Here is a 20476-nt window from a genome sequence, read left to right on the forward strand (position 1 = left end):
GAGACATCACTTGAAGGACATTTCTTATGGCCGATCAAACAAACAACTGTGAGATGTGTTGTGTGTGTGACATTTTCCATAGTAGTTTGAGTTTTTGCAGGTCGCACTCTTTTATCACTTTGTTCTGCCTTGATGGCCACTACTTCCTCTTCTGTATTGTAAACACATACCAGCAGAGACGGTGCTGGTTACACTACAAACCTAAAGTCCCCCTCCACCCAAAAACGCTTTGCTTATTGTTGCTTCATTTTGATGTTTGACCTTCTTTGAGTAGAATGATATAAAAAAAAGCAGTTTTAGGGAGGAGGTTTCTCTGTGCTCACTTTAAATCTGAGTTCAAACAATGATTTTTGGGACAAAACTAGTTGGAAAGCCACTTGTGGTCCTATTTATAACTTACACAGGTATGATGTGAAAAATGTGAAACTTCCAGCATCTTTACACCAAGATTGGACTTCACAATATTTCCATATTTATAGGATTTGAGGATTTATTCAAAGCATAGTATGTTTAAATTAAACATGTCTGAAGGCGAAGAGAAATATAAAATAATTACTGTAAAAAGACTTATTTCAGTTTGTGGAAAAGTTATATAGTGTATTTTTCTAGGATCACTGCTCCAACCCCAATCCTCATCTGTTTATTATCATGAAATCAGGGATGGAAAAGGCATTAGTTAATCTTTGCAAGAAGACCTACCAGGCACTGTGTCGATGTAAACACTCTCAAAAACTCTTATATTACACTGTGATAACGAATATTGAAACAGGCTTTTATTTTGATGAAAATGTGCTGACTTACTGTTTCATGTACTGTGCATGTTACACTTCACTGTGTATGGATGGCGTGCCTTAATACAGGCCCCTGTGGCAACTCATTATAACTATAAAGAGAATGGCTCTCTACATTATGCTTTCTTTAAAACTGTTGGTTGGGTATATGGGACTGGACGGGGGGGGATTTCTAATATATTTGTTTACCCCAGGGAAAGTTGGAAAGTGAGTGAAAGGTTGAAGGGATCTATGTTACACAAACGATGGGAATCTGGTCCAAACCAAAACAATGACTAACATCAGAGATAAACGCTCAATCTGTAAAATAAGTCCCAGACAGTTCAAAATGCTTTTCAGAAGGGTGAAATGACAGGAAATAAATGAGACGGACAAAAAATAAATAAGGAAAGGGTTCAAAGTGCACAAACCACAAAGTCAAAACTTATTAAACCAAAAGAAAACAAGTCACAGTAGTTTTAAGATGCTTTTTGAAAACATGTGCAGATTTGGATTCTATTACACTTTGTGTGAGGCTGATTCAAAGTTAAGGAGCAACAACAGCAAAAACGCCGTCCTTCAAAAAGCCAGAGGTCTCTGTTTTGAAAACCAGAGGCTCCTCCCAGGAGTGAGAGGGCTAAACGACTCAAAAGACTACTGGTAGACGAAAATTGTGGATTAAAACCTTGAGGGACAAGCACGGGGTTTCTATGAGTTACAACAATGCTTTAAAACGACGATTGGGGTCACTAACTTTGGATGTTATCAGTAAGCCACGCTGGCAAATTATGAATGAAATGTTGTATTCATTGTAATCGCTTCCTCAAAAAAATGGAAAGGTTGATGTGCGCATATTAAGATTCCGTTTTACAAAAATGAATGGAAAATTTGGTACATTTAGCAATCTTAAAATGTGTGTAATCCGTGAACAAAGTAATGTGTTTGTTAAAAGATTTGGTTTGAAGTCCTACAGGGTGAGAACGCTACAGAATGATGCTAATACATGACTTAAATTAAGATACAGTGAGGGGGTTCTCTTCTTATAAAATGTCTGTACTGCAAGGCTGCTATTGAATGACATAGCAGGTCTATATTTTGTTGTGTGGCATGTTAAAATAAACGATCTTTATGTTGGGGTCCACAGATGGATCAGTAATAATATAAAACAAACAACAGCAAAATACAGAAATCTGAGAAAGCTTAATATGCTACTAAATATATGCACAAAAGCAGCTCACTGACATGAGGAACACAGAAAAGGCTCGGATAACATGAGACTGCAGCTCGTTCAAGCTTGGTGCTCTTGCTGCCAGAGGAGGAACAGCACTCCTCCTTTTCCCGGCGAATTATGACATGGTGCTACAATTAGTTTGTTATGCAGAATTTCCTCTTAAATCTTTTGTTTCTTCACATATCATGATGATGCACTGAGACTAAAACGACACTAAAATGAGGAAACACAAAGGATCAAAGGTAAATGAGCAGTGTGTCTGTGTGAGTGTGTTATATCTGCATACGCATGCATGCCTGCACTGTCCACCATGTATTGGATGCTTGACTGCTCTGCCCTCAGGTCAGTTCACTGGCTTTGTGTGTTGTGATCACGTGTGGAGAAGACTCATTCTGGAGTCAGCGGGCAAGGCCAGTCATCCACAACACGCACATCTAAAGACTGACTGATTGTTTTTTCTCGTGTCCAAAAAAAAGTTAAAGATCATCAGATTAACTTCTAGACTAAATTCTAAAAGATAACATTTTCAAGTCAAAACCCGACTTCAACAAAAGAACAGAAGTAATATCAGCAAAATGGACTTAAAATGTAAGAAGTAAAAGTGTTCATAAATGCAGAAATATGGTCCTTCATGGATTATTGTTATGGATAATTGTTGAAACCACGAGGTTGATCTATTCACCACGTATGGATACATTGTCTGCTTTATAGTAAGTTTGACATTCAAAAACAGTTTGCAAATAACTACACACGAGTATCTACGTTCAACACATCTTTCAAAACTAAAACCCTGTGTGTGTTGTTTGCTAAACAGCCATATAAATACCTACACTCAATCATCAATCACCTGCACCCATACCGCACCTGTGAAAACACCTGAAACCAATTACATCTCCGAGAAATCAGAGGTTGAACACTAATTGAACACAAATTTTGTTGGTAAAATCCTAGTCTGTAAAGTAACCAGTAACTCCATCCGTCAAATACATGGAGTAAAAAGTTCAATATTCCTCTCTGAAATGTTGCAGAGTGGAAGTAGCAGAAAACAGAAACTCAACTACCTCAAAGTTGTACTTAAATGCAGTACTGGAGTAAATACACTGAGTAACCTTCCAACACGGCACATGTGTTTATATACCTGCTGTGTCAGGCAGCCTGGAGTGTTGTCTACACCCATGACGTTCATGTGTTGCTCTACTCTTTCTACTGCGACACACACATCAGCTCTGATGTCACAATGCACTCAGTCACATCCTCATGTTTATGTGTGCCATGTGAGACAGTAACCGCTGGGGTCCAGGTGTTATGATGAAACTTTATGCTGTTACAGGAAGCAAACAGGATAAAAAGAAGAAGTCCACAACACTGGACCTTGTGCTTTGATTTATAAAGGTGGAAACAGATAGTATAACTGTTTAATCATTTGCTCTATAAAATATAAAAAAAAGAAAAATGCATATTAAAAGACAAAAGTGAGGTTTTTTTACATGACCTTGAGACGTTTTGTGTGACTTACAGTCCGTTAACACTACTGACAGAGCGAACATACCAGAGAGGAGACCGGAGGATTGGTGCTACGCTACCACGATTAAGCGAATTAGTCCTCATATAAAAACTGTTTAGTTGATTTACTGCAACTTCAAACCAGAAGTCTACAATAACAAATTAGACAAAGCAGCCTCAAATTGACACTTCAAACATCAATGTTACGACTCCCTTGTGTCCGTCTGGGTGACTGAGGCCCAAGTCTGTGGTAGCACGGACTGCCCCCCCACTGACCATCAAACTCCCATCATTTCCCATGGAAAATACAGCTAAATAAGTTCAACTATTTGATCTTGGAAAGCCATGCTTGGTCTTTGTAAACAGTGTGCGTTAACTAAATAATCTAAAATGAAGAGGTCCAACTAGCTTTTATGAACAGCGTCTCTTTTTACAACCTTATTTGCTGATAGAAGATTATTTCATTACACAAACATGTAGCTTATGGCTGTGCTTTTACTCATGTCAAATTAACAGGACAAAGGAGAGATATCCAAGAATTTAGCCTAAAATGCAACACAAAGACAGACCTTGGGAACAAAGACACTTTTCCATGGGGGTGTCCTGGTGCTTTAGTGGATTAGTGCAATTGTCTGTCTCACTCATACAACCACCCCGTGCTTTCTCTTTGAAGTGCATCAGCACTCGAATCTCACACATGTAATCTATGTCTAAACATACACAAATGCAAAATTCATTTTCTTGCTCAGTCAATTAGAAGCATGGCGTCTGTTCAAAGAGAACAAGGACCGCTGAGAGATCAAGAGAACCAGAGGCCGAATGCTGTATTTATATCATGGGCTTCCTAGGTAGAGGGGAAATAATCATGCATGAAAAGGATCCAAGCGCCACCGGGTTTTATGACGCACGTTTGTGTTTATATGTTTTTACAGGATGGCATGTCATCAGTATACCTTCCAAAGAACGACTTGGGTCACTGATTCCTTGGGGATGTACATTTGTTCCAAGTAATCATGACCATTATGGTACTGCATGGGCTGATTCAGTTAAGCAATCAGTAAGCCCTTCCTCTGGTCCAAAAATGATTTGCTAGGATGACCCAACATTCCTTTGCTATGATCCAGCTGACGACCAGACTGACTGGGTGAGTGATGGACCCAAAGGTTGAGAGACAAACACATACGTGGAGAAGTTCTCTCATTATTGATGTGTTTATTTTAGTGTATCCCTATTAGCTTCTGCAGCAGCTATTAGTTCAATCCTTCATAAAATTTCAATTCACGAAGACTAAGACAATATCAGAAAGGAAGATGAGTGTACTCACTAATAGTCTGCTTGAAGTACATTTGCAATTGATTCTCTAATACTGTTTCTTAACGTATTCATGCTACAGAAGCCCTGTACACAACTGCATCTGTTCCTCACCACATCTGGATCTTAATTCAGGACCAGGTGCCATTTGAAAATCTCCATCTGACCCAGAACTTTAATGAATTACAGTATGGATCAACATGTCAGAGATGTACTTGGAAGCTAAATCATGAAGTGCTTTAAAGACTATACTTAGAAGTCTGAATTTGATTCTGCATTGCACTTAGCCGTTGACTTGTCCTCTTACGACTCACCTGAATAAAACACAAACAAGGAAACTACAACTTCACAGTGTGTTAAAAAGAAACAGACACTGCTGCTCGTAAAGAGGGAGCCACAGAGTGCCACGGACAGGGAGAAAGAGAGTTTTTTTTATTCTTTGAATTCATTTCTTCCTTCCTGTGTGTAATAGTGAGGGGAAACCAGTCACCATTTGTCTGTTGGGTTGTGCAAACAGAGGTGCCATGGTAACACCTCATGTTTGTCCTTAGCAGAGGTTTCAGTATTATTTCTCGAATGGAAGTTTGCTCTGTTATTACATGAGCAAATTTTTAAATGCTCATCTAAATGGAGAGAGATGTCCGGTACAAGCAGCGGGTCCTAAAAAGACCTTTTCTGACGAAGCAATTGGCGCGTGAAATGTGCAAAAGCTTTGAAATGCCCCAGAAGGACGATGAGCTGATTGAGCGATCCCATCATAACAAGCAAAAATAGCAGCTGAAATGTTAGGCTCAAAAAGATCGCAGCAACATTTCCCAACAGAATCTGCAGCAGAAGTATCTTAAAATAGGTTAATAACCCGAGCTAGTCTAAACATGCAGGACTTTTCTGACATATGACCTTAGATCTCTGGACCAATGGGTAGAACTTTAGCAACCAAGGACCCAAAACACCTTAATGTTAAAGGACATTTATCTCAGCATCATTCCCACACCCAGTCTGAACACATCAGCGTATCTACCTTTACCCACCATGGGAACGTTTAACCACACTAATGAAATCATGAACTGCCAGAATTATGGCCCTAACCGTTGAATTATAAAAACAACCATTCCATCAAGTTAAAACCATGCTGAGAATCTAATTTGTCCTCTGGCCTTTTCTAATCTGCAACCCAAACAAAGGGAAAAAAACTCAGAAATCCAAGTAGACACGGCACATATTAATAGAAATTAGGCCAATAACTTATTTAGGACTTTTGGCAAGTCATTATACATGCACATTTAGGTACAAAGTCATCTAGAAGATGCTCTCATTTAAAAACTAATTAAATACAAAGCCGCATTTTACAGTTTCAGGAAACACAAAGCAGTAATGGCCGAAAGATGATGATGGAACATGGGCTGATGCACACTTGAAAGAGAGGAACTGAAATTAACTTATACCTGGGAGGAAGACAGAGATAACATGAGTGAAAATGGACATTGTAACTGGAAAAGTCATAGAAACTTTGCAGGACTTTAAAAAACATTCCTGTCCTGGCAATTGCAGAGTGGCATCTCTTTTCCATGACATTCCCTGGTCTGCACAGAGTCAAACTACCCCGGTCACAGTCTCTAACTTCCCTCTGTGACTCTCGTTGAACTCTGGAACTACTGCTGGAACTACAACTCCATTAAACGTATAACTGTATGTTCAGTAAAGCTAATTATTTTATGAAGATAGATTCCATTGAGATCCTGAGAGATAACCAGTGGTGAAAAGTACATTTACTCAAGTACTGTATTTAATTGCAGGTTTGAGATACTTGAGGTAACTAGAAACAAGCTGGAATTACTACTTTTCAGAATAAGATTTTACGTTAAAAAAAAAATGTGATAACTTTGTAAAATTGACACATTATTATGAAGTGGGGCTCCTTGTCAAGTTATCCAGCATTTCATACAAAAAAGAAACCAAATGTGTGTCGCAAACATGCTTTCCTCTTCCCATGAATCATATAACAACCCCTCAGATGTACCTTGCACCCTAGGTTGCGAACTACTGGCCCAATGTACTTAACTTGATATGAAATATGAAATAAAAACTATTTACACCTCAGCTGCAAAAATCTTATAGTAATACTGTGATAAATAATAATACATCAGGCACAGGGGCCATTTCCTGCAGACTAAATCATTTTACTGGATATTTGTAGTACATTTTGCTGCTAACACTTCTGTACTTAATGCAGGACTTATAATTAAAGGATCTGAGTATTTATTCTGTCACTGTAGATGCCCTCATCAACTTAACCCTTACCATCCTGCCCTCAATCATCATCATCATCATCATCATCATCATCATCATCATCATCATCATCATCATCATCGCCAGGCCAAGAGTCACCATATTCTGGATCCATGTGATCTTCACACCAATCTACTATCTTGTTATCATTATCATCACTGCAATAATCACCATCATCACCACCAAACCCACTACACAGCTACGGCGGCTGTTTTCAACTTTGGCCAGTCACTCAGATTTAAAAGCACCCGACCACATAAACCACGGCAAGGTCACGGCGAGTCCTCGCCACATTTCCGTTTCCACAACAACACTGTAAGTAAAGTGCACTGCAAATAAAATACTGCCGATGCACAAACTCTACAAGACGGTGCTGATCCCCGACCAACACTGTTATTCAGTGTTGGCCGGGGATCAAGTACTGTTCTGCGCTGGAAAGGAAAATAAACGGGTCACCAAAGTGAAAAGAAATGTGGTTTAAAATGCTGATTTAACATGTAATGAAATATAAGTTGAAGGGTCAGTTTTGTTTAATTGAAAATTCTTGCCATTTTAAACAGATATAGATAATGAGGAAGTGTATGATTATTTGTCAACAGCTGTCACTCAATAAACTCTATTTAAGCAACAGTTTTTGTGTGTTTTTGTTTAGACCAATTACAATCATGTTACAGGGAACACGGCTCCTCTCCATTACCCTAAACGACTTCCTATTGTATGTACTACTCACATAGCAGCATGCATAGCTATGAGTGCGTCTAATTTGTTTATTTGCACAATGTTTCCTCAAATCAACTTTTGGGGTTTTAAGCGTGAATATAAGTCCTCACTAGAGAATCGATGTTGGTCCAATATGATCTGAGGTAACTTTGTCCAGGCAAGTAGTAGTAGTAGTAATAGTAGTAGTCCAGGCAGGCTGAAAAAGACAAAAAGGACCCTGCACCCAGGAAAACCATGTGCAGATAAAAGAGGCTCTGATCTTTGTTATTATGACATAGGAATCCGGGTCACTGACAAAATATTTGGTTAAGCTCATCTTCTCTCCTCGCTGAATATGTGTGAAACACTCCCTGACACACACACACATATGGGCTAATTCATGCACACCAATATAGCACGAAAGGGCAGCTGCATTTGTGTAAATATGTCAAAGGCTTTGTACAAACAAAAGCACATGCATCTACAATGCACACAGAGGAGCATTATTGGAGTAATTACCCCCTGGTGCTCACGTGGGCCTTGTGTACCTGTCTAATGATTCAAACATGCAGCACACAGTACACCATCTGTGCACTTCTGCTTTCTTCAGTCCATTCCAGTACTTTCCACAGGAAACCCTCAGTCAGAGGTGAACCCACCCAACCAGAGGTGGATGTCTCCAGAGCTCCACGTCTGCACACATCCACGATACAAATCCAACACAATTTGCCACCTGGGCTAATAAACATTCAGCATTACTTTTGTGCATGTTGAGAAAAATATGAGTTACTGTAGTACAGATCACATGACACCAACTTCTCAAAATGTCTAAGTAAACTTTCTGTTGTTGGAGTATTTCAATAAACTGTTGAAGTGTCTGGTTATTTTCCTGATCTACTCCACTGTGATGATGTCCTCTAAACATGGCAGCAGTTCCAGCCGGCAGCCTGACGTGTCTCCAGCTGAGCCAGAATACCCACAGTCCTCCTGGGGTGAGACCCAACCTAGTTTAACTCTGGGTTATTTCTTCCTTGACTCAAAGATGAAAAAAATAGTCTGCACTTAACATCAGCATCAGTGTTGCTGCTTATTTTTATTCTCAACTGAGCTTGTCACAGTTTTATCAAAACATATTTAAAATCCTAAATTCCAAATTACTTAACAGTTGTAGAACAAAAAGGCCTGCTATTGTAGCTGGCCTTTATTACAATCCACCTTGGAAGGGAATACGCTGTCACAATGTTTATAGATTGTACTGGGTGTCATATTACAACGGATCATATATGGGAATAAATTGTCAGACTAAGCAAGTGAGATGAGACAAATAATGCATCGTGGTGCTTGTATCTCACATGAGGGGCAAAATAAATAGATTCTCATCCTCGAGCATGTGTCCTTCATGAGGGCAGGAGTTTAAATCTATTAGGGCCAGTGATAGAATTGGGTGACGGTAATTCACCTCAATCAGAGGTTATACTCATTATTATAATACAACTTCAAGAGCAACAGAAGCCAGACGGCGGCTTGTGTTACCATGTTTTTGACTCATGAAGATATGAAGGGCTCATTCTAAGCTAACTGAAACATAAGGATGCTTAGTTTCAGGTGATTATACATGAATGAAAACATAATACTAAATTACATTCTTGCTAATAGATCCCTCGAAATCCTACAACCTGGACCTTTAAATCATGGCACTAACTTCAGTATTATTTATTTATTATTATGCAGGAAGAATAAACACAATTTCTTTTTGATAACAATGCATTTTTGCTTGGCTTTCAAAGAAAACAAGTGATTGTCCTGTATGATGTGAAATGCCATGCATATTTTAGCAATATTGTTCATGTATTAAAGTTAACTCATAGAGTATCACATATTTGTTATTCCTCCTGCTTTCCTAATTATGTTAAGTGTGTTTAGTGAAGTCATGTGAACTTTTAAATAAAACTACTATATCCAGCAGCCAGACCCGTCTATTTACATTGTTTGTTTAAATCTCTGACATTTTTAGTTGGCAACGCTTCCATATGTCTGGAGTAGGTACATGTATTTGTACTTGAAGTCAAATGACACTTTAAATATTATGAAACATTTAAGTCATCAGTTTCCAACTTTTTTGCCTTGTGATCCTTTATAGCCAAGCCTCCCTTACAGTACAACGTCAGAGTGATGTTCACTTCTCAGATTGCTATAATAGTTCAAATGTAAAAATGTCCAGTGGTTCACTAGAAGAAAAAAAGACTGGTTGTGAATCATTATTTTAGGTATGTGCTGGCTCTAGTAGGCATTTCCAGTAATTATTATGTAGGAGTGGAGTCACTGGTGTTCAAAAGATACACTGATGTGGTGTAACAATAAATCCTGTTTGTCAACAAAGTCATAATCAGCCCCTTCAATGTGATGATGTGTGTGTTTTTTCTTTTTAAGAGATATATATATATATATATATATATATATATATATATATATATATATATATATATATATATATATATATATATATATATATATATATATCTCCTTTGGTTCCTCTCATTGTGTCTCATAGACCAGACTATGTTCACACTGTGGCTGAAAATAAAAAAATGATAAAAAACAAATTCATCTGACAATTTCCCGACTCTTTTGCATGGATAACTGCTCGACTCTATGCATCCTATTGAAAACATCACTCAATCAACTGTTGACCCTCGAAAATAATGAATTCTACTTGAGTTGGATCTTCTCACCTAAACATGTGATATAACATGCATACAACCACATTCCATCTGAGGATTACTGTAATGATGAGAAACACATGAGAAGAGTGCTTGATGTATGGGAAAAAGGAAGTAAGACTGCACATACACTGAAAGGGAAGGAGATCAGGGCCTGAGAAAAAACTACAAGACTTAACCAACTTAGTGAAGAGTTTGTTTTTTTTAAAGACAACTTCACATGCAAGAAACAGTTCAGCAATTGGAGTCAGAGGTGAGTCAGAGGCTGAAAATGACAACCTTAAAACTGACACCAGATAAAACACTGAAAGGACAGAATCAAGTGTGAGAGAGCACAGAGTGTGTGTGTGGTTGAGTGGGTCATCTGTGAGTCCTAACCTGGGAGCACGGCCATGGTTGGCGGCGTGGAGTCTCCTGATGACTTCCTCACTGAAGTCAAAGTGAACCCTTGCTCTGGCACAGGGTGAACGCCGGTACATCGCACACACACACACACACACACTCATGCACACACTACGCGGCACATACTATCACACACACGCAACCACAAACACAGAAACTAAATCGACTAGAAAACACCCAACGTGTTAGCTACACATTTTTACACACTGACCCATATTAACGTCACACACTACAAGTCAGCAGCATTAGTGACAACCACACAGTAGCATGCATACACACCTCTCATACACAAATGTCACTGAGTGAGATGTCACTGAGATCACAGACTGTATCACACAGCTTCAAATGAAAACCATTACATTAATCTACCGGTTACTACAAAACAAGCATCCTCACACACGTTCACCTCACACAGCAATACACCAAACAGTACATGACTGTTCCATATGAAGCCTCTGTTTAAAAAACAACTCAGCAGGTTATTCATCAGCCTTGCCCTCCTCGGCACAAATAAAAGCAGCAAACAGGTATCCAGACAGCTTCTTCACACACTCGATCTCAAGTCACACACAGCAGCAACAGAAGCAGTGGTCCATACGTCCCACCATCGAGCTGTTTAAGCCCTTGTTCACACTCTCCACTCTCTCTGCTCTCTCAGACTCTTCTCTTCGTCACAGGCTATACTTCCTCCCCGTGGTGGGTGTGTGTGTGTGTGTGTGTGTGTGTGTGTAGTATGTGTGTGTATAGAGATCTGTTCCCTTCAGCACGGCCCAGCAGAGCGAGGAGGGACAGTCAAGTCCTGGAGTGGAGTAGCTGGAGTGGAGTTATAATTCATTCAACGCTCACAGCCTGGATAGCTTTAGTTTGCACAGTATGTATGGTACACCACCAGCTACACACACACACACAGCTACATAACATAACCAACTATACTGTATATGCACCTGCTGTATTGTACAAGCTATGATGATTTAAGAGAGTTTATTTCCCATGAAATCCACAAGATGAACTAATATTTACTTTGATTTCCTAGTGTTACATAGTAATTGTTTTCCCCAGTAATTCATGATTTTTGTTACAGATAATGAAGGTAAAAGGATTGATTGTTGCAGTTTGAAAATGTATACACATCTTATGTACATGTCTCTTAAACTTATGCAGGCTGCACAGAGTTGTATGCATGACACAATAATAAAAACGGCAACACTTAACAGTAAGTTGCCTTATTTAGCACGTAGCATAATTAAGTAATAACACATTATGATCTAGCTGAGGAAACTGACACTCAATGACAAATAAGTGACAGTAAATATGTACATTTTGTGTTGTAAACCATGTTTGCATACTGCTTAGATTTTAAATTGGGGGACTAAAAGTAAAGTGTTCATTCTTTATAAAGTAAAAGAAATACATAAAAAATACAAACGTAAAGTTTTTGCTTATTTTGCTGCACTAGAAATCCACTTACTGGACAAAATGGTGTTTAGATTCCCTCTCTGGTCTACTTTAACTGTCTGTGAGGGGGAAAGTGACATCTGGCACCTTCGCAGGGGGCCACAGCGCCTGATGACATTATACAGTACAATACAGAATACTGACAACCAAATCCCAATATATCACCATTACTATGATGACAGATTTGTGTGATAAATAGCAGCACATACAGAACATTGGTGACATGACAGATACTATCACATGTATTACCTGTTCTAATTAGAGTGCTTCAAGAAGTATTTGTTATTGTGAAATATGTTGATGAAACCAAAGCACATGCCACCCACTGAAACTATTCAGTCTTGGGCAGGGCACCTGTACTTACTGTCATCGAACACCACATGAAAGAGAACATTCTGTATCCTGGACTGTTCAGTCCACTTATGCTCTGAAACAACTATCAGTGTTGATGGATAACCCGTAAGCTGTATAACTCGTAAAATGAGGCAGGACCCGTCTATGAACATTAGAGGGCAGACTTTCATTCCACAGAAAAAGAAAACTAGTTTTTCCGGCCTGCTTCCACAAGATGGCAGTGTGTAACTGTTTCATATAACCTCCAGTTAAAGCATGATTCTCAGTACAGGATGTGGCTGCTGTAAAGCAAGCCGAGGAGCAACTTGGGGTTTGTTGTTACGCTCGAGGACCCTTCGACATACGGACATGAGGAGCCGGGGATCAAACTTCCATCCATTTGGTTCAGGGATGACGCGCTATATCTCCTGTGCCACGATGTAAACATAGTTCTTTCAAATGTTGTTTCATATTGGATGAAAAGATAATAATTGTAAGGCAGCCACAAAGTTACTTTGATAAGCTTGTTACCCAGACATCCTGTAGCTATATTAGTGATTTAGGGTGCTAGCTGGTGAATACCCAAGATGCTAGGGAATCAATATGTGTAAACCCTTAAGTTTGAGTCTTCACGTTGACAAATGTTGATGCAATTAGCTCCTTTTATTCACTTGGAACGTTGTTTTTGATTAATGTCAGCATTTGTGTCATTTATCTTATTGTAAAACATTATTTTTGGTAAATTTGAGTGCAAACACTCACAAAAATAAGGTTGTAAATGTGCAACAGCACTTCACTTTTTTTTAATCCGCAGCTTTAACAGGGTGAAGAGAGAACCATAATTAAACATTGATGAGACATCCATTTGATGGTTTAAGAACAGGCTGTCACATTGTCGCTGGCAGAGGGCTGCTCTGGCTTGTCCTTGTGATTTGAATCGATATCACACTGCAGATGAGACGACCGAAAAAAGACAAACTTTAGCACATTGTCTTTTGTCTCGGTCTACCAGAAAGAAAAACTGCAAATGGAATCTCAGATATATTTGACAGAACCTGACAGGCACAACATCACCTTTGACATGAAAGCTGCTACAAACACACACACAATCACATTAAATCAAGATCAAACAGCTTGATCCCTGAAAGCTATCTAAATATACATTCTAAAAATTGAAGAAGTGAGTAAGAGGGTCAGACTGATAGAAAGACAAGTTCAAAGACAGAGTCTGACAGTGTAAAAGATATGACTGGGGAACAAAAAGATTCATATAAGAATATAAATATTCATCCGCACTGATTCAGAAAGAAGTAAGCCACTTTAAAAAAAGAAAGAACAGTGATTTGCGAGTGCAGTGCAGTAAAGCTTCTCGCTATGATGCCTGATCTTCAGTGTGACTAATTATTATCTTGTGATCTGTTTCATCTGTATCGATGCAGATGCTGACCTTGTGATGCAACGTGAGTATCGGTTCGAGGTCACGATCCAAAATAAATACTTCTTCTTAATCAATGTTGATATAGTCTTATACTTGAAGGATAATGGATGAAAACACATATACATGTTTTCCTTTTGCAGGGACACTAAAACAGCAATTGAAACGATAGATTAGAACGGCTTCCTTCTTGCAAGTGTGGCAGGGCATCCCTCCATTAAAACATTTATTTATGTAACCTTCCACTATAAGGAGCGAGTCCTCCACAGATGAGAGTGTGACTTCATGTGGAGTGACATTTTGTAGTCTAGTGGAGAGGAGAACTCTTCATGTCACTATATAGTGTTGGTGACAGTGATAAAGCATCCCAGTGATACAATTACCCTGATATCTAGTGCAGGTGTAATTGTGTTATTTCCAAGGTGAACCCCTAACTGTTCATTTATGTTGACTTCAACATCATACAGGTGAGGCGATAATTGAGTTGCCACAGAAACGGTGAGCACAACAAACACACAAAGATCTCTAAGGTCCGACTTTAGCACGAGGCTCACAACCAACACTTCAGTCATCTAATCTTTGCACTTGATATATTGCTCAGAGTTTCCAGCGGCCTCCATTCAACCTGACAGAAGAGGAAAGAAAGGGAAGAGATGAGGTCAAAAAATAGATAATAAGCCCTTATCCACCAGCTGCCACATTCGATTTTCAGATTTCAGAGGGAGAATTTGATATCAACGGGTGTCTGTCCTGCTGGTCTCACCACAACATAGCTGTCTGATGTGCCCTCCCTCTCGCTCTGTATGAATCTAATTCCCCTCTCTGAGAAAGAGGGCACTGCAGTCAGTCGCTCTGTGATTAACCTAATCCCCTGATCGCGAGCAGAGCTCCTTTCAGTGCCAACACCATGGCGTCAGCAGCAGCACTTACGCTGTGATAACCAGGGGCACACTCACTAACATCACTACTAAATATACCAGCAAAAGCCATAAAAGCTCACAAAGAAAGAGCAACAGTACAACATATCTTGACTAAAAGAGCAACAATGATGCTTGTGATGCTGCCATTTAAATTTTAATTGAATTGAAGTCTGAGCTGAAGGAGTTTCTGGTGAACCTGCATGGTTTTGTATGATTTTGCGTGGAATCAGACCCGGTGGCACCAATTACAGGCATTAAGAATAACTATATTGCCAATCTCCTCACTGATGGTCTTGTCTACTTATGTAGGTCATATAGAGGCATCAGTATTAACAATTTGACTGTTTCATAACCAGTAAATGTAAGCAAAAATACCACAGTGTTAAATATTTATTACAAGCTAGAGAAACGTATTTTCCCAAAATGCTTAATGTAATTAATTGCTTTAGCTTTCGAGTACTTACTAAAGCAACATAATTATACTTGCAGTGAGTAATATGACTAGTTCATTATGTTATTTAAGTAACTTGCCCAACACTGGTAGTGACATTGTTTTTTAAAATCTGGATATGATGTATGTTTTTATGTTATGTTTAGGCTTGTTAGCAATACTTATTGATAATCCATCACCTCAAGTGACATTTTTGTCTGCACATGTGACATCTGGTCCTGCTTTGTCTGAATATACACAACATCACTCACACAAAGAAGTTTACTCACTTTTACTCACCTCACCTCAATGGCCAACTCAATTATTCAGAGCAACTACATACACTGTAAAGGAAACCCAGCGCATAAGTCACTGCTACATTTGAAAGACACACAACCCACATAATTGGTCGCATTATCATGTGCCATTTGGGACTGTATGTGTGTGTGTGTGTCCATAGTGCCATTTGCTTTTCCAATTAATTAATTTTTCCAGGAGGTCCATTTGATGACATGCATGCATGTATGTGTTAGTGTGAGGACATTCAATACTACGAACATGGTGGATGGTGTTAAGGGTTAGAGGTCTCGATCCTGACAAAGGAACTGGGTTTCAGGTAACAAGGCCGACATGTGCCAAGTTTTCTCTCTCAGGCTCTTTCTTTCCTACTTCTCAATGTAGCACTTTTTTTTACTGTTTTTTTTCTACTCCGACTTACAGGCAACAGGATCCGTATGAGTGTAATCCATAAAGTGGTTCAAAACAATGATTCACTTCAGGTTCATAGATCAAGGAGCTTGAATGGGGGAATGTTAATCAGGTCACTGAACTACCAGCTCTGCACCCACTTCAGCTGTTCACAACATGCATGGGAGGTTCTGTTTTAAACCAGCACAAACAGTTAACTAAGCCTGTGTTGTAGTTAGAATAGATTTTTGAACAAAAGTGCATACTATTTTGTTATTTCAAAAACATGATTAGCTGCTGCTATTAGCTACTTCGTATTTTAATAGGCCTCCTAATCCTGCTTTAGGCTAGCATGCTAATTCTGCTGGATGAGCTTTTACAGAATTGCAGACAATAAGAGTGGGTGCCACTGAAATCTTCTGAGAAATGTATTTTCCTGTCGATGAAATCCTAATATTGCATTCCACTGAGACAACCTGAGAAGCACTGTCTTTAAACTTAGGCTAGTTTACAGAATATCCGGACAAACCTAGCACACTTGAAATTTAAATCCACATTTGGCACTTTAACCCACATGTGGAGAGAAATTGATGTGATTAAAGTATAGATGTATAAGTGAGCTGACATTGGTAGAAATGTCCATGTAGCTAGTGAAAAGAGAGACAGAAAAAAGAAAAAGAGAAAAAAAGAGAAAGGGAAATTGTCACAGTATGGCTCTCCACTTATGCACCAAGGTGATTTTCTTGCAGTTAAAATAGTTATCAGCAATTTGCAGCAGCAATCTGCACACCTCTGAGCGTCCACTACAAAGTGGCCACGTCTAAACAAGTATAGCACACTGCTTCCTCACATAGCAATGATGTGCACATGCAAAACACACACAGTATGCACAGGCTAAATAGTCAACCGTCTCCTAAAAATGACTGTTGCATACCACAACTTTACAACAGCAGTTATGTTTAAGTAAACATAATGATATGTAGAATTCCATTTTATATCAACACAATTAGGAAATGTTGTTAATGAATGGGTCTGGCATGATGTAAAAATGTTGACGCTGATCATATCGATACAATGTTCATTGACATATAGCACTTGGTTATGGTGCAGGAAAAGATCCTCTAGGTCTTAGGTTTAGTTAACATTTAACCAAAACTTTCCTAAAACTTATCCAAATGTTTTTTGTTGTTTAAACCACAGACTTATGAACCCTGGTCTCTTGTGCCAAAGTGTTGTGTTTTGTGTGGCCACCACCTGACCGCCTCCCTGCATCAGACCTGTTTTATATGAAAGTGTCCGAGATCATTTCTGTTATTATTTGACGCTATATAAATAAATTAAATTAAATTGGATGGAACTGACTCCAGTGCAGTTCATAAATACATCACTTCATTCAAGGAAAACATTGCTTCTGAGATAATCCTAAATGATCCTACTAAACCGAGACGACGGTAGCAAAAAGGGCTGATGGGAAAATCCAGACTGGATGACGTCGCTGTTATTGTCGTGCTTACCCTTGTCATTAAAATTGAATTTGTTTCTTGTTTGTTTATTTATCTCTGCAAGTCTCAACTCAATAACTTACTTGATTTGATTCATAGATGATGAAAGTGTAAAATGGTATTATTGAACCAATCTTCTCAAGAAGTAGCCATCATACAGATGCTGCATCCTCGAGTCCCACTCTGGGTTGTCTCAGGACAGTTTCAGAAATGCATTGGGATATTATCAGCCGTGGGCACTAGAAAACTTGCTCTGGGCTTGTAAAAAATAAACAAAAAACAAGTTGGTAGCTCAGACTGGCCACAGAAAAACCCTCTCCATGTTTATTCCAGTCACTTCCCAGGTTTTGCAGGTCAGCAGTTTCAGCAAATTGGATGAGACAGAAAGTGAGTTCAAGTCAATTCAAAAAACAATCCTCAAGCTCCAAAAACCTTTCTAAATCCTTGCAATTAAAGGCCAGCCTTTAAATACCAAGTCCAGACAAAATACTCCAATCAGACAAAAATAAAATAAAAAATGCTAATGTTCTTCCTTCATGAAAAGACTTATAATCCTCCGTTGATCACATCATCTGTTGCATGTCAGCGTCCAGAGCCGTGCTTCACGTCTCCACCTGTCCCTGTCCTGCTGCAATTGATGCTGTTCCACTTTCTAGTCTCTGCCTCAGTTCAGGTCTGCTGGACCACGTACAGGTCACATTTCATGGATGTGATCTTTGGTACCCCAGCTCTGAGTAACCAAGGAATATATTTGCATGGGCCAAAACAACAATCTGGCTGTCTTGGCCACAATGTCTGTCCCGTTAAATTATTCCACTTTTTATTTATTTAATATAATAAAGAAATATGTTTTGAACTCCTCAGGACCTCTGCCATACTGTGCATCCTATTTCTTGCTCAACTCCAACTACAAGTCAAACCAAGATTTAAGAGAACAACAACTTTAATCTAATCTGGAACAAGAAAGATGGAGGAGTTGATAGCATAGTTGTTAAGCCTTCATGTTGTGACAAGCTGCTGTAAGACATTGCTTATCTCTTTTTGTGAAAAAGCAAGCATACATCATACATTTTTAATAGCGACAACTGTATAGGCCTTCACCTACTGTACACAACCCTTTATCAGCTAAGTTGCGTTCTGTTCATTAAAATAACAGCCCAGCAGTAAAGCAATCACCCTCTTTGGCAGCAACATGTGAAAAGAATCGTATTCTTGTTGGTTTCCCTTCTCGTGTTCCCCGAGCACTTCCTTCATAGCAGTCTCTGTGTCACAACAGACATGTCTGTCTCACTGTACGTGCCGGTTGTAGCTACATAGGGTCTGATTACAGAGAGTGGCGGCACACGGTACGAGCTGATAAGGACTACAGCAACAACTCCAGCGCGCATCGAGACACACGATCCACCGCTTCTGAGAGCGACACACATCGAGAGCTGCACGTTTCAAAAAGCTGACACCGCTGGATAAAGTGCAACTTGACAGTTGAGACTGCATGTATCAAAAAGCATTCAGCAAACTGCAGATGAATACAAAATCTGTTTTTACACTGGTGCCCACTTTACTAGTCCATTCAAAGTGCCTCTATAAAACAGCATGTGAAACTGCCTAGCAACAAGTGGGTTCGAAAGCACTTGACTCATGGCTCCGTGTGGTCGGCCATTGTTTGCTTTGAAAGCGGGTACTTTTCCCTGCATGTATGGTGGGCTCAGGAAAGTATGATTTGAAAGAATTTGTATAGAGTTAGCAGTAAAAGCTTTTTGTTTGCTGAACTGAGTATGGTTTATATTCAACAATATTTTTGATAGTAATATTCAGTATTACAAAGGTGTGTTTTTCTCATCTCCCTTCCTCTGCATCAAATATCATTGGTTATTTGATGTTCAACTGTCAGTCAAGCTTTCTTTTGATAATAACCTTTTGATTCTCGAACCCTCACAATCTAAATAAATAAGAACAACCTATGGCTAAAATAAGCATCACAAAACTCCAACAAACTAAACACTAATCTAAACACATAATTAAATGATTTAACCAGCTGTTTGCGCCATGCCGCGAACAGCTGGTGCAGGTAGAAAATCCACAGCCCACCACTGTAACCTTGGTAGCTCACCTGGTAGAGCGGGTGCACAATGTACTACGGCTGAATCCTTACCACAGCGGCCCAGGTTCACAACATTTTGCTGAATGTCGTCCCTCCTCTCTCTCACCCTTTCTTGTCAATTGTCATCTATTAAGACAAGAAAAGCCGAAAAAATAATCATACAAAAAAAAGATGGATTTCTATTTGTGGACTGACAGATTTCACCCACAACAACAACTATTTTATTGTGATGACAGATCATTACATATCTGCTATCTCCTCTAATTCAAAAGCTCCAAAACGCAACATGTTAACATCATATCAACTGACTTCCCGTAATGTGAACAGGTTGCTGGTACTGCCAAACCCAATCAGCATGCAAAACTGCAGCGCCGTGTAGCTTTTAGTCTCTTTAGCACTGGACAGATGAAGAAAAGCATGTTTCAGATTAAAGTGTACGCCCGTATGAGGCTGCATACACATAAGGACAATGATCGTGTGATATGAAATGTTAAAAGACAGGTAAAAAACAGCTGTACTGTGCCTGAAGCCATCCTATGCAGACACTGACAGAGGACAGAGATCCATCAGTCCATTTCTGACAGCTTTCACTGCAACGCATGTGTAGTAAGACCCAGGTGTTGGTGACAAAAACCAAACCGTGTCTCAAAGCCAGGCGACAACTCATCCGGAAACAAAGACAGGCAAT

The 20476-nt window shown here is 39.2% G+C and overlaps 1 protein-coding gene across 3 annotated transcripts in view; it reads right to left on the bottom strand.

Annotated features, from left to right (window-relative positions):
• The window catches only part of pde4ba (phosphodiesterase 4B, cAMP-specific a), a gene marked incomplete at its 5' end in the record, with an annotated part of 159992 nt that overhangs the window by 47724 nt on the left and 91792 nt on the right, over positions 1–20476 (bottom strand). Inside the window, one exon of one of the 3 annotated variants that reach the window (XM_079221255.1) lies at positions 10902–11002. The exons of the other annotated variants lie outside the window; for them this stretch is intronic. Within the exon in view, the coding sequence (XP_079077381.1) occupies positions 10902–11002 (101 nt within the window). Of the gene's footprint in view, positions 1–10901; positions 11003–20476 lie in introns of those variants that run through there. 3 annotated transcript variants of the gene reach the window in all.

Source organism: Taurulus bubalis (assembly GCF_910589615.1).
Source record: "Taurulus bubalis genome assembly, chromosome: 7".
Lineage (NCBI taxonomy): Eukaryota > Metazoa > Chordata > Actinopteri > Perciformes > Cottidae > Taurulus > Taurulus bubalis.